The 14,052-nt window shown below is 33.5% G+C and overlaps 8 protein-coding genes across 8 annotated transcripts; 4 read left to right on the top strand and 4 right to left on the bottom strand.

The window, feature by feature from the left end:
- Positions 1-479: 479 nt before the first annotated feature.
- Positions 480-1,502, top strand: ASCRUDRAFT_73891 (uncharacterized protein). The gene has a single exon (XM_020192470.1). It carries the CDS (start codon positions 512-514, stop codon positions 1,448-1,450), a length of 939 nt encoding a protein of 312 aa, XP_020050525.1. The 5' UTR covers positions 480-511; the 3' UTR covers positions 1,451-1,502.
- IMP1 (endopeptidase catalytic subunit IMP1) lies at positions 1,478-2,366 on the bottom strand. Its single transcript, XM_020192469.1, has one exon. The coding sequence runs from the start codon at positions 2,319-2,321 to the stop codon at positions 1,563-1,565; it is 759 nt and encodes a 252-aa protein (XP_020050524.1). The 5' UTR covers positions 2,322-2,366; the 3' UTR covers positions 1,478-1,562.
- A 217-nt stretch (positions 2,367-2,583) lies between these two features.
- LUC7 (Luc7p) lies at positions 2,584-3,743 on the top strand. Its single transcript, XM_020192468.1, has one exon. The coding sequence runs from the start codon at positions 2,619-2,621 to the stop codon at positions 3,579-3,581; it is 963 nt and encodes a 320-aa protein (XP_020050523.1). The 5' UTR covers positions 2,584-2,618; the 3' UTR covers positions 3,582-3,743.
- On the bottom strand, positions 3,729-4,589 carry ASCRUDRAFT_79109 (uncharacterized protein; the record flags this gene model as incomplete). Its single annotated transcript, XM_020194340.1, has 1 exon — positions 3,729-4,589. The coding sequence occupies one exon, from the start codon at positions 4,587-4,589 to the stop codon at positions 3,729-3,731; it is 861 nt and encodes a 286-aa protein (XP_020050522.1).
- A 691-nt stretch (positions 4,590-5,280) lies between these two features.
- On the top strand, positions 5,281-6,189 carry ASCRUDRAFT_22018 (glycoside hydrolase family 18 protein; the record flags this gene model as incomplete). The annotated part of the gene is made up of 1 exon (XM_020189722.1): positions 5,281-6,189. A coding segment is annotated over one exon (909 nt), but the record flags the coding sequence as incomplete, so codon positions are not given.
- A 792-nt stretch (positions 6,190-6,981) lies between these two features.
- ASCRUDRAFT_79107 (acyl-protein thioesterase 1) lies at positions 6,982-7,725 on the top strand (the record flags this gene model as incomplete). The annotated part of the gene is made up of 1 exon (XM_020194339.1): positions 6,982-7,725. One exon carries the CDS (start codon positions 6,982-6,984, stop codon positions 7,723-7,725), a length of 744 nt encoding a protein of 247 aa, XP_020050520.1.
- A 167-nt stretch (positions 7,726-7,892) lies between these two features.
- ASCRUDRAFT_30935 (uncharacterized protein) lies at positions 7,893-9,098 on the bottom strand (the record flags this gene model as incomplete). The annotated part of the gene is made up of 1 exon (XM_020190231.1): positions 7,893-9,098. One exon carries the CDS (start codon positions 9,096-9,098, stop codon positions 7,893-7,895), a length of 1,206 nt encoding a protein of 401 aa, XP_020050519.1.
- A 720-nt stretch (positions 9,099-9,818) lies between these two features.
- On the bottom strand, positions 9,819-14,049 carry MSN5 (karyopherin MSN5; the record flags this gene model as incomplete). The annotated part of the gene is made up of 3 exons (XM_020191126.1): positions 13,480-14,049; positions 12,617-13,278; positions 9,819-12,415 (listed from the first exon to the last, which is right to left on the bottom strand). The coding sequence occupies exons 1-3, from the start codon at positions 13,941-13,943 to the stop codon at positions 9,819-9,821; spliced, it is 3,723 nt and encodes a 1,240-aa protein (XP_020050518.1). The 5' UTR covers positions 13,944-14,049.
- Positions 14,050-14,052: the final 3 nt, after the last annotated feature.

Below are 14,052 nucleotides of genomic sequence, written 5' to 3'. Positions count from 1 at the left end.
CAAAAGCATTTGAAGATATCCTGGAGGCTCAATTACGCCAATAAGCACCAGCAGTTAAAGAACATTGAGCAGCAACACACACAGCTAGGAAATACTGACCGGCTCTGGTAGACCATTGCATCAAAAGCACTTCTGATTGTCAGGAGCAGCACAACAAAGTGGAAGATCAAAGTGGAAGATAAAACGTTTCAAGGGTAGCATACGTATTTGCTGAGCATCGACTCTTCACTCTGGGGGCAGGATGATTTTTACAGACCTCGGGCCAAAGAAAAGGCTAGGAGGTGCTCTTTTCAAACCGTCATATGCACTACAGCACATATGAGTGTGCTGTAGTGCATGGCTCAAAATCCATGGGTGCGGATAGGTCTGGAACAGCACTTACGCCCCTGCTGTGTAACTGTGGGACTGTCTTTTTCTGAGTTGACCACGAAAGCACTTTGAGTGCTGCTCAAAGCTGTTCAGACACTGCTTAGACACTGCTCAGATCAACAAGATCTTCTCCATGTATAAGATGCTCAGCTTGGTTCAGGTGCTTGTTTTGTTGTGCTGGGCCTGCTGCTCTGCTGCCTTTTCTGTCTCCAATGGATTGCTCTCCATTGGGGCCCACGTCGAGAGCTTTGATTCTCTTCAGGCCTTACAACAGCCTCCAAAACAGCTTGAATTCACCTCCAGATCTGATAGTATCAAATTGTCTTTTGAGATATCTTTGTCTTCTGGCTCAATTGCTTCGAGCTCTTTCTCTAAACCAATTCAATGCATTGTCTCACTATCCAATGAACTCCACTACAAGGACAATGTACATTCTGAGAATAATATCCTTGAAAACTATTACTATCCCACTATTAATGACAATGGAAAAGTTGCTTTAAAAATTGATTTAAACAAAATTCCTAAAAACTTACTACTCAATTCAAATTCGTTAAATCTAAACTTAATTATAGCAAGTTACGATTCAAACTCAATTGAGGAAAACATATTTCAAAAGAATTTATTTAAGATCAAATTTTCAAACGATTTAATTTCTTCCCATCTCAATTCTAATTCAAAGGATAAAAAGAAACACGCTTCAAATCTTAACTCAAATAATAACAATAACAAAATTAACTCTTTTAAACCTGAAATTTATCATATCTTTAATAAAGTCCCCGATCAAGCAAATAAATCATTAGAATTACTTTATTCTTTCTTATTTATATCAATTTCCATCGCTTACATATCGTTTTTAAATTTCAAAATTTTAAATCAAAAAGACTCTAATTCCAACTCAATTTCCATTTTCTCAAATTTGAAAAACTTGAATGCAATCATATTAATAATCTGTCTATTTTCATTTGAGGTTTTCTTTATCCAATATTGGAGATATGATAGTATCTTTAACGTGTTGATCAAATTTTTCTCTTTAATTGCTCCAACTCTATATTTTGGTTCAAAATTTTTGAAAAATATATAAACAAATATATATACAAATAAATTATAATATATCTATAATCAATATACACCGCCTTTGTAATCTCTTATGCTAATCTTATAGTGCTTTTGTAATACATCAACGCACTAAACAATTACTCGATAGAATAAATCTCGTCTTCAAAATTATTCTTTATCCATCGAAATCCATACACATTCAACTTATCATCTTCATCAATTTTAATAAATGGCTCAAATATCAAATTAGCTGCAATTATTTTCCCCTTTATCAACCCCATAGGAACTGGTCGATAACTCCTGGAATCTAATGACTGTGACAAATTATCCCCAGTTAGCCAACAATGTCCCTCAGGTACTATTATATATCTATTCATCGAGTTGTATTTATTTTCATTATACTCTTTCAATTCCAATTTTTTAAAAGTTTCTTTATCCTGTATATCCTGTTTATCGGTTTTTTCAATATACTCTATATATTCATTTAACTTTTCATCAAATTCTTTGTCACCGCCAATTTTCTTATCTTTATCTTTATCTTTGTCATTACCATTGTAGCCAATTTTATCAAAACTATTTAAATCAGATCCCATCGATGGATCAATCAATATCATATCCCCAGGCAATCCTGTTATTCTTTTACATACTCTGTGGTGAGGCTCTGTCGGTTTGACTGCTACTATCACATCTCCAACCTTTAAATCTTTTCCATACTTGTATCTTTTTAAAACATGAGCATAATCGCCATTTGGCTGTAATGTTGGTGTCATTGATTCACCTGAAGTCTCTGTAAATTCATATATTTCATCCATAAATAAATGCAAAAAACATCCAAATCTTAATGACCATGTTATTATTCCCATCCCAACTGAAAATGAAGAATTCAAATTAGTCATCTTTATCATGCTAATAAAAATTCATATATTTTTCATATATTTTCCATATAATTATCATATATTTTCCATATAATTTTCATTCAAACTTATCAATAATTTGATTTTAAAGTTGAAGAAAAGACAATTTTTTGATAGAAGCACGTGCGTTCAAAGAAGAAAATGCCGACAAAAAAAGAGCGACATTTGAAGACCATCTTATCTATTTTCAATATTTCATATTATATTTATTTTTATTCCTATTCCTATTTCTATTTTTATTATTCTTGTTTGTATTGTTAATTTAATATTTTATCACTCATGGCAGCAGAACAGAGAAAATTAATTGAGGAAATGATGGGGAGAGATAGCTACTACCCATCTTCCTCTTCCTCATATTCATACAATAGACCACATAGAGAGATTAATTTATTTGATACCAAAATATGCAAGTCGTTTTTAGTTGGAACATGTCCTCATGATTTATTCATTGGAACCAAAGAGGTGTTTGGTAAATGCAAAAAAACTCATTCAGAGAAGTTTAAGATTTATTATCAGAATCAGAAAAAGAATTATCTTAATAATTTGAAAAATGATAATAATGCAAAAGATGGGAAAGATGAGAAAGATAAAAACAGTACTAATGGCGATATTAATGAAAAAGAAAAACAGAAAATTGGCGATAAAAATGGACAGCCTCAAAATAAAATAGACAATAAAGAAAGAGATCAAAAAATAAAAAGAAATAACGAGAAAGAAAGAGAAAATTACAAAATTAAGAAAATGATTGAAGAATTTGAGATTGAGTATATTCGAGATTTAGAATACTATATAAATGAATGCAATTTCAAGATAGTTCAGGCGTCAGAGAATTTAAAACATACACCAGAAGAAGAATTAAAGGTATCCAAGTTAACTAAAGAACTAGATAATATGGATAATAAGATTGGGATAATAATTCAAGAAATTGAGATATTAAATACTAATAATCAAGTGTTGAAATCAATAGTTGAGAGCAATAAATTAAATGAGATAATTTTACAACGAAAAAAATTTTCAAAGACAATACGAGATTTAATTGATAATATTGGTCAAGTTGGACAACAGAAATTGGAAGTTTGTAAGACCTGTGGGGCGTATCTAAGTAGATTAGATAGTGATAGAAGATTAGGGGATCATTTTATTGGTAAGATCCATTTGGCATATGTATTTATGAGAAGTGAGTTAGAAGAATTGAAGCTCAAGCATGGATATCATTCAAATAAGAGACAGAAGATGTATTGACTAGTTAGTCGACCAGTTGGTTGAATAGTTGGTTGACTGATTGATCATTGATTGATTGATTGATTGATTGATTGATTGATTACTTATTTGTATATTATACTATAGCATTTTATTTTATTTTATTGATTTAAAAATTGATAATTTTCATCATAACATTCCACCAATTCTGTTTTCATGTAATCTTTTCAATCTTTCATTATTTAGATAGTAAGATTTTCTTGATGATTTGTAAAGTTTGATAAAATCTTGGATAGTTGAATCATTATAGTATTTATTATCGGAAATTGGAGTTTGGTTTGAATCATTATAATCTAAACTATTTTCATTTATATGAATTAGTTTTAGTTGATCAACTGGGTTCTCATTAGTATGATCGGTATTGTTATCAGAATTGGGATTGGAATTGGAGTTAATATCAGAACCATGAATGTTTACATTATCATTTAGGAATTTGTTTAATAAAGAGTTTGAAATATTATTGTAATAGTCCTTTTTCAATAATAATTTATTATTTAGTAGATTGTTATCCTTATAATTGAACTGGAATCTCTTTAGTGAGTTGAATAATTTGATTTGTAACAAATTATTAAAATTTTTTTCCTTATTCTTCAAATTGATTAGTTTATTATTCATTTCATATTTCAATTGATTTAAATCATTGAATTTCATCAATATTGAGTTTAGATTGTTAATCAAATTTGCTATTAGTTCCCTTTTCTCATTTTTGAAATTAACAAAAAAATTTAAATTGATTAAATATCCCCTGAGCAAGTTATCACTGTTTAGAAACGTAACCAACTGAGACTGCGCCAATGAAGTTATCACCTCAGGTAAAGGTGGAAGCAAGTTTTCGTCTTCTTTTGAGTTATCAATGGTGTCTCCATGGTCTTTGTTCTTGTGGCTCTGTTCAGCACTGCCAGTGTTGTTCTGTTGCACTGTCTGGTCGTCAGCACCAGTCTTGTTGGGACCAACAAAGGGTTTTGGTGGTAATGCAGGAGGTTGGTACATGTTGAACACAGCCAGAAACACACTGCTCTTAAACGTTGGAGTATCGGTTGCAAATCCTTTAGCTGTTGCTTGTTGAATTGATTCTTCTTTCAGTCCTTTCTTATCACTGGTTATTATATCTAACGCACACCAATGTCTAAGAATGCAAACCTCAATGGTGGCTCAACATTAATACAGATGCACTCCACCACAATGGATACTTCCTGACTATGCGTTTATGCACATACACCTGAATATCAATGCGTCTGCTTCAAATCCAAATCTACGGGAGAGGGCAAAAAGCAAACCCAAAAAGCCCAAACAATGTTCTGAGAAACCTTTTGAAGGAAACCTTCTGAAGCAAACCTTTTGAAGGAACTGCTTTGCTGAATGCGCAGAATATATTGGCTTTGATTCGACACCATTCTACTCCCAGCTTCAGCCCAGTTCAGGTTTTTTCTACTCGCCAGCTCCTTCAAAGCCTTGTTGTTGTCTTTCCCATTCTCGTTTCACCTAACTTTCAAATCTTATCTAGCCCATCACTATAAAAGACCCTGCTCTCGCAATGTTTTCCCAGTTCTTGAAACGAGTCTCCAACCACTATTTGATTTTTCTGCTTTTCTTCTCTCTTCCCATCATCTTCCTTTATCTCTTCAAGTTCTTCTCAATGCCTTTAGTACAATTGAACCCTGAGTCTTTGTCCTCAAATCCCACTATTTTTGCTCCTTACTTGTATCTTTGGGGCAAGGGCAACACTGAGTATTACAAAATATCTACTTTAACTGAAGCCCATCAAAAACTAGGTCTCAACACTGTCACTTTGGCCTTTGTTGTCAACTCAGTCGACGACATCCATAGATGGGAAGACGATATCAGAAATTTCTACTCAATTACAAACAATAATGGCAATATCATCCTAAGTTTCGGCGGTGCTCTGGGCAATTATTTATCCAACTTCTTAAACGAAGACGAGGAATTTGAAGCAATTTTGAACATCCTCAGACAATATAATATAAATGCAATTGATTATGACATTGAGGGTTCAAATCTAACCAATCTAACTTTAATCAATCAAATTGGCAGGGTTTTATCCAGATTACAAAGTGCCTTGCAAAACAATTTATACATTTCATTAACTTTATCATCTCATCCAAATCTTGGGTTGACCAATGATGCCATCCATTGTATTCAAACAATCCAAGGTTATAACGTTAACATCACTTTAATCAACGCAATGGCAATGGACTATTACATGTCCTTAGATGATATTCCTTATGCAAACACCTGGGGTCAAGCTGCTATCAAAGTGATCGAACTAATGAAAGCGCAATTGCATTCTCATGTCTTTCCCAATAGATCTGCACAAGAAATCTATAAATCTATTGGTATCTGTCCTATGATAGGTAAAAATGATGACAACTCAGTTTTCACCCAAAGCGACTTTGTCGAGTTATTAAACTTCGTTAGATATAGAGATATCGGTTTACTAACTTTCTGGGCTCTTAATAGAGATCAAGTCATTGCTGAAGAAGATCTAAACAAACCTGAAATGAGCATCGCCATCTCATCTTTCAGTCAATCAAATGATTTTGAATATAGCAGAACTGCCATTAATTATCTTGGTACAAGAGGTCAACCTTTTGTTATTAATTCCAATTACAACTATTACCAAGATACTCAAACCCAGCAATACCCAAATAATAACCAACAGGTTCTCGACAACAACAATGAACAAGATTCTTCATCTTCTTCGACCTCTGATTCTGTTCATCATGGTCACATCAAACAATGGCAACTATACGTTGCATATAATAAAGACGATATTGTCTCTTATTCTAATCAATTATACATTTGTCTTCAACCCCATACTTCTCATGATCCAACTTGGACTCCTAGCGCTGCTCCTGCTTTATGGCAACTATATACTCAATAGTCTTCCAAAGTTTTCAACAATTTTCAAAGTCTTGATATCATTTTTCCTCTAATTTTTTCTTATTCTTTTTTACTTTATTCTTTTATCCTTTTATTCTTTTATCTTTTATCTTTTATCTTTTATCTTTTTTTTATCTAATCATCTATATATCTTTCATCATTAGTAAGTATCAACAATTTCCACTCTTATTAATAAGCATTACTCATCAACTCGAATGTCTTTCTCTGCCAGTTCGATGAAAGCTTATTTCATATAAATATTTCGATGTATTCCCCAAATCACTGTTGAAAACAAACAGAACAAAACTATTCTTCATAATTAAATTATTCTCAATAACTCAAAGATTTAATGCTAAGATCCTTTTTTTCTCTCTTTTCCTTTTTCGTATTCCTTTCATTACCAATATTATTTGTATCTCATAAATTAAACCTAATCCACAATAGCAATCCGCTAAATATTCAAAACAATATCATCTCTAACATGTCTGCTATAACTATCAATTCAATCAATAAATCTCCTTCCTCTGCTATCATATTCATTCATGGTCTTGGTGACTCTGGTAATGGCTGGAAATTCCTAGCTGATATTCTCCAAGGCGAAAAATCAAATAATAAATTCAACCATATTAAATTCATCTTTCCTAATGCTCCAACCATCCCATTAACTGTTCAAAATGCTAACAAAATACCATCATGGTTTGATATCTATGAAATGGGGTCAATCAATGCAAAGGACGATACAAAGGGCTACTTGAATTCGATCTCGACCATAAATAATCATATCGATTCTTTAATCAAAGATGATAATGTTCCTTCAAATCGAATTTTACTTGGTGGTTTCTCGCAAGGTGGTTCATTAACTTTATCTCAAGTTATCCTAAGTAAACATAAGTTGGCTGGTTTTATTTCATGCTCAGGTTTTGTTAAAATTATTCCAGAATTATTGAAATACAAATCCACCGATAATATTAGCAAGAGTATTCCAAATGTTGATACTGAAATTTTACAATTTCACGGGATAAATGATAGAATGATTAGTTTTAAATATGCTCAACAATCTTATGATTTTTTTAAAAATGAATTTGCTTTGCCAAATTTAAAATTCATTCCAATTGATGGAATGGGTCACCAAGTTGTTAATGAACAGTTGATTGAAATTGTTAAATTCATTGAAAAGACTCTACCACCTCTTGATTCTGATCCAAATTATAAATCAAATTTGTAACATACTAAAACGGAATCTTTATTGAATAAAAAAAGAAAAAAAAAAGACATATATATATAGATTCATAATAAATAAATAAATAAATAGATTTGTATAATTTAATGTGTTTATAAGCTTAATAATAATAGAATATATTCATAAATTAGAAACTTTCTTCTCTGAAGTCTCTATAAATCAAATTTCATAATCTTTTGACTCATTTCGCTGCCTTCGACATCTCTCCAATTAAGGATAAATTTCTTCTTTTCAGGTTGGTAGTATTTACCTTCGTCGACAACCTCAAATTCTCTCCAAGTTGCTTTAGTGTAATTGGATAAATCCTCCAAATAGTTAATCATTTCAATTTGATTAAAATCTTTACCCTTTTTCTTGTCTTTTTGAACCTTTTCTCTCAACCATTTGAGTTTCTCTAGCATGATTTCCAATCTATAATCCATCCACTCAGGATAGTATTCATTATAAAGACTTCTATGCAAAACAGAGGGTTTAATTGTTGTTAAAACTGTTGGATCCATATGTAATGGATCCTTAGCTCTAAGTGCTGTAACTGCAGTAATTCTCTCAATGGAACAGTATGGTTTCAATGCAATGTGATTTAAACAATGAGCATGAACCAAAGAGGCCCATCCTTTTTGATAATTATTGATTTTTAAGATCCTGCCATCGCCAGTTTTCAATGCAGTTTCACCACCAATCATATCTTTTGTGTCTGAAAGCATTGTGATTAAACTAAAACTGTTACTGTCATGATGCCATCCTCTAACAAAGTCAGAATTTTCATCAAAAGCCTGAGCATTTTGAGCCAAATAATATTCTTTATTGTTTTTTTCATCTTCAACTTGTTTCACAGGTTTGATGCCAAAATTAATTGAACCTACTTCATAGGGCATCATATAAACCAATTCAAGTCCAGCTAGCTTGTTAAATATTTCCATAACTTTTGGATGAGTGATTGCATCCTTAGTAAAAGGAGTATCCCCAATTTGTCCAGCAATTTGAACATCCATTCCTTTGAATTTGGTTAAATTTGCCATTCTAGAATGGTTTCTGAAAATATCTTTTTGAAAGATTTCGTATCTCATTGTATCAACAGCTTCTTCAGAGTACAATGGAAATGCCAAAGTGAAAGCCATATCACTGATAGCATCTGGATGATCAATATCAATCTCTGGCAACATCACTGGCTTGTACTTTTCATAATCAGTAGCAGGATTGAAAATTATATGCTTGTCGAAATCAAATTTGACAGCTGGATCAAAACCTGGTTTTGCAAGAAGTTCTTGCAATAATGGCAAAACAGTATCATTATAGATGTTTTCAGGGACAATCTTATCGAGGTTACCATTAATTACTTCTTGAGTTAAAGGTGGCATTGTTACGGCTGCAATTGGTAAATTAAAAAGCTGAGTAGATTAGAAAGAAGCCTGCAATTAAAAGACACTAGATGAACTGGGGCCAAAGTTGATTGATGGTTTTGAAAGAGCTGTTGTCAAATAACTGAAAAATTTACCCCATATTTATATCCACGAGAATCATATCAATTTGATCTCATCTCACCTTGAGTGTTGAGCTTACTGTTCCCACCAGCAAACAGCCAAAGATAAGATTGGCTCTTATCTCAAAACTTATCAAACTTAAGTTGTCTCAAGTACAATTAAGACATGAACCAAGCAGAGCTTGCTTTATTGAGAGCCTCAAGCAAAAAGTTGCTAAAAGAAGAACTTATCAGATTGTGCAAATGGATGGTTTTGTTATTTGAAGGCGATTTGAGCTGGTGGAAGAGAGCAGTTGATAGCTGATGGACTCAAACAGCCAATAGTAAGTCGAGAAATAGTGTTTTATTAAAAAAATATATACTTTGATGTGGGTTTCCTATTTAAATACTTAGAACTTTGCCAATATGGCTCTTGAGGGCGATTAAAACCATCTGAAAATATAAAGTGAACAGAGTAAATGGGATTTTGAGGAGTATAATATAATAGCTGTGTTTTTGGTAAAAAAAAAAAAAAAGGTTAAAAAAAGGTGTAGACTATTTAGTTTGCAACAGCCTTGTTGGAACTCTCATACGAAGCATTTTCTTTCATATATCTATATCATCCAAATAAATTTCCCAAAATATGATGTTCGTCACCATTCATTAAATCTGTATTCAACTTTTTGCGGTTTCTTCCTGCTAGTAATCTTTTTCTATCTTGTTTTTGAATAGCCTCATTATTTGCTATAATGGTTTGAATTAGACACACCTTTCTTTGTCTCAAGCTTTTACTAGATCCCATAAGACTTTCCATATTTTTAATCACTTTATCATCACATTGTAATATTTCTTCTAATGCATAGGCTGGGAAATCATACTTTGATCTCAAGTAGATATATATTTCAGTGAACAGATACCCAGCTTCGGCGTGAACATCCTGAAAAAATGTATCATTCAAGATGGTGGCTAAAATTACAAAAATTTCTTTACATAACCATTTATCAACTTCTTCATCTTTCAATAAAATTTCTTTGTAACAATTTCTCAATATTAAAATGGCATTGTATGAGCATTTTGTATCCTTAAAACTTATTACATGTGTCAATAGTTGTAAAAAGCTTCCTAGTAGTTCCTTATTATTGAATATCAACGTTCTAATCTCAATTTGGGTTTCATTCAAGGGGAACCTACTATTGAGTTGGCCAACTAAATCAATCAACATTCTATCCACAACTGCTGTTAATTGCCTTAGTAAATGTTCTTGCATCATTTCTTCCGATAAAGCATCGTCATTTTCGTTTCCTTGCAACTGTATGCCATTATTATACACCATTTCCCAGTTTTTAGTTAATAATTCATCAATGGCAGGTAATGCAATTGTTAATAATGGTCCCATAAAAGGTACAACAAATTTTGCTGGACAATTCTTAACGGTATTTCTGAATAATAAGTTGATCATATGTCTCCATGAATGCAATGATATACCTGCTGAATCTGATGCTGCTGCTTTCCATAGCAATTCCCCCATTCCCGGAATTTCATATAAAGTGTCTTCCAATTGAGATATCGATGCAATTGCTAGGAATGCATATTCTCTAGTATATCTGACAATGTGCCCAACAGAATCTGCAAAATCCCTCAACGTGTGCATTGCCTTGACACTTTCGGAAACAAAAGAATCTCTGCTTTTTGTGGATACACCAACTTGCCAAAATCTTTCAGCACAACTATCTTTTACAAAAGATTGAACTTCAATAGGTAAATCAAGCCAATTTTGAGGATTGTGGTATTTTTGAATTTGAGAAATTAGTTGTAAAATATATGGCAATATAGGTTGTATTCTTGGTTTCCATAATGATAGTAAATGTAGGTAATCTGGAGAAGTGTGAGGTAATTTTTCAATAGAATATTGAACATAGATTCTAGTAGCTCTAACAGGGAATATCTTGCCCCAATGTTCATTTAAAGCAGATTTTAATTTTCTTCCCTTATCATCCATATCGATTGTTAAAAGATCAGCTTTGCCATTAATTCCTCTTTCTTTGAAATATTCTGCGATTTTGACAATACCCAATCTCTCCATGAACCAAGGCAATTCCGAGAGCCCTTTCATTGTTGCAGGATCATTCCAAGCTTCAAGTTCAGGATCTACAATTTTCGAAAATTTTTCAAATTTTATTTCTTTTGCCAATGAGGATCTTTGGGATACAACTAATAAAAAAGATTTAAACGCCACAGACTCATGAGCCGATATTTTTTTAGTCAGTAATATATTTGCGATAACGTTTTCTAGATCATTTAGGATCTCTTTCAATGATTCTGGAATCATATAGCCTAGTCTATTTAACTCAGTGCCACAGGTGATTCTTAAATCTCTGACTAATTCTCTTTCTTCGTCTGAAGCATTTTCATTAATTTCAAAAGTTGAAATGGTTAATATTTTTTCCAAAACTTTTAGCATTAAGCCAGATTGTGTGTCTTTTAGCAAAGGAGTAAATTGGACCAATGTTTGAATTTGTTTTCTTAGAAGCATTAAATCGCATAAATTCAAGGCTAATAAATTTTCACATAGGATTTCTACTAGTTGATTTAGTTCAGTTAGTTTTGATTGTTTATCTGGTTTATCATCGTCATACCAGATTTTCCAGCGGGAGATACCCTTGACAGTTGATTCAATGATTTCAAATTGTTGGTAGCCCCAGAAGTAAGGCAAGTCAATTTTTTTATTTAGGTATAGTTTTGATTGATTTAGACATTTCAGGCCATGATCTGAAAAGAAGAAGTCTTTTAGTCTTTGTTCCAACCAGCGTAAACCTTCTTTTGGTCTTTTACAGACAATTATTCTGATAATGTCATCTAGATATTTTATGTAGTTTGATAGAAAAGTGTTTATTTCGGGCGTTGAGTCAAAGTCGATATCAATGTATTTCTTTGAAGGGAGAGTTTTGAAGTGCGGGTTATTGTTGTTGGAGGATTGTATGAAATCGTCAGTGTATGATTCGTTATTATCCTGTTGTTCAAATAAGTCAGAGTAGTTTAGTAACCTGTTGGCGCATATTTCTAGAAGATCTGGAAGCAATTGGAAGAAGAGAGTATTTTCATTTGAAAGAGTGTCTATTCTTAGCATTGATACCCAGAAGTTTAAGGAAAGACCTGACACTATTAGGGATTCGTTGCATGTTGTCTTTAGAATTAGTTTTAGGTAGCCCATTATATCTGAGTTTTTGGGTAAGATAAAAGAGCCAGATTTTGTAGGAGGGGAATATTTTGTTGAGAAATTTTGAGAAGAGCCATTTGTAGTATTGGTTGCATTGGGATTTGTGTTTGCATTGATGTTTGAATTTGAGGTTGAGAGTGGGATGTTTGAAGGTGGATCTGAAGAGGAAGAGGAGGCAGCAGCAGCAGCGGCGGCTGAACTTAGGTAGCTGCTTAGGCCTACGCACATTTCGACTAGTTTTTTTATGAATGAGTAGTGGTGTTCGTTGATGTTGTTTGGATCTAGTATTACTGAGTCGTAGACCTGGGATAGCATTTGAATGCCTTCAGGCATGAAGATGGCGCCAACTATTTTATTGAATTCTTCTGTGGTTAGGAAGGTTCTTGTTAATAGAGCATGGAGGCAGTCTACAGCTAAGATTTTGATGTGGATGTCGTTAGATAATAGGGAAGAGGTGATTCTTTGAAGGATATCGCTTTCTAGGAGGTTTGCCGGAAAAATCCAGTGTAAACAGGCTTTGAAGGTTGATAGTATTTTGTTGATGAAGTTTAGAGAGTTTTTATCGTTTTGGTTTGAGAGACACTGTTGGAGGAAGTCAGACCAGATTTTTAGCCAACCATGATCGGAAGCTCTGGCGATGGAGATGAGAGGACTTGCGTCGTAGTATGTTTCAACTATGGCAGAGGAGGACATGATTTCTGAGCAAAAGAGATTTAGAGGAGGAGATCTGGAGATGGCAATGGGGTCTTCGAGGATGAAGATATCTTCGAATAGGGTTCTGAAGATGATTAGGGATAGTTCTCTGGTAAAGAGGTTGGCATTCCATAGCTGGAACAAGTCCTTGTCCATGTCGACCCAACCACTTATTAGGTCAGTGTATGATAGTGTATCTTTGGTAGAGGTGATTTGAGAAAAGGAATTGGGATTGGAACTGTGATTGGGAGTGGAATTGGAATTGGAATTGGGATTGGAATTGGAATTGGAATTGGAATTGGAATTGGAATTGGAATTGGGATTGGAATTGGAGTTTGAATTTGAATTTGAATTTGATAGAAGATGAGACCTGGGAAGATGATTTGGAGCCGATTTGTCCTTGTTGATGAGTATTTCATTTAGAGCAGCCAAGTCAAGGGGAGCACAGTCTAGTTCTACATAAATGCCCCAGGATCTTTTGGCTAGGGCAACCCATAGGAAGGCTAGTTTTTCTTTGATGTAGTTTGGGTCGTCGTTTGTAACATTTGAGCATAGTTCGATGATCCACTTTCGAACAGTTAGGATTTTCTCCAAGTTGTAGGTGTCATAGTCGTACATGATTGATTTTTCTAGGAGGGTCAAACCAAAATGGCGAACGATGGTGTTGTTGTTGCTGTTGGGGAGAGAGAGTTGGTAACCCCAAAATGGGGACTCAGGTTCTAGTCTTACTTTATCGAGGAATTGCTGAGCCTGACGACGATCATCATTTGAGCTTCTTGGGTTGTGGATCAAGCCAAGGGCAGTGACAATTTGGTTAACACCATCAGAATCCATTTTGATGTTGGTTTATATCAGTGGAAGAACAGTGCTCTCAAGAAACCAAATTCAGAAGAAAAAAAAAAAGTTGGAAGGAGAAATAGAATTAATCAGGAGGTGAGATATT

This window comes from Ascoidea rubescens, assembly GCF_001661345.1.
Source record: "Ascoidea rubescens DSM 1968 unplaced genomic scaffold ASCRUscaffold_1, whole genome shotgun sequence".
NCBI classification, from domain to species: domain Eukaryota; kingdom Fungi; phylum Ascomycota; class Saccharomycetes; order Ascoideales; family Ascoideaceae; genus Ascoidea; species Ascoidea rubescens.
The sequence above is the reverse complement of the archived record's forward strand: the minus strand, read 5'-3'. Positions and strand labels throughout refer to the sequence as shown.

Excerpts from the sequence above, each read along its gene's own strand:
- LUC7 (XM_020192468.1), top strand. The coding sequence starts at position 2,619 with ATGGCAGCAGAACAGAGAAAATTAATTGAGGAAATGATGGGGAGAGAT.
- ASCRUDRAFT_73891 (XM_020192470.1), top strand. The coding sequence starts at position 512 with ATGCTCAGCTTGGTTCAGGTGCTTGTTTTGTTGTGCTGGGCCTGCTGC.
- IMP1 (XM_020192469.1), bottom strand. The coding sequence starts at position 2,321 with ATGACTAATTTGAATTCTTCATTTTCAGTTGGGATGGGAATAATAACA.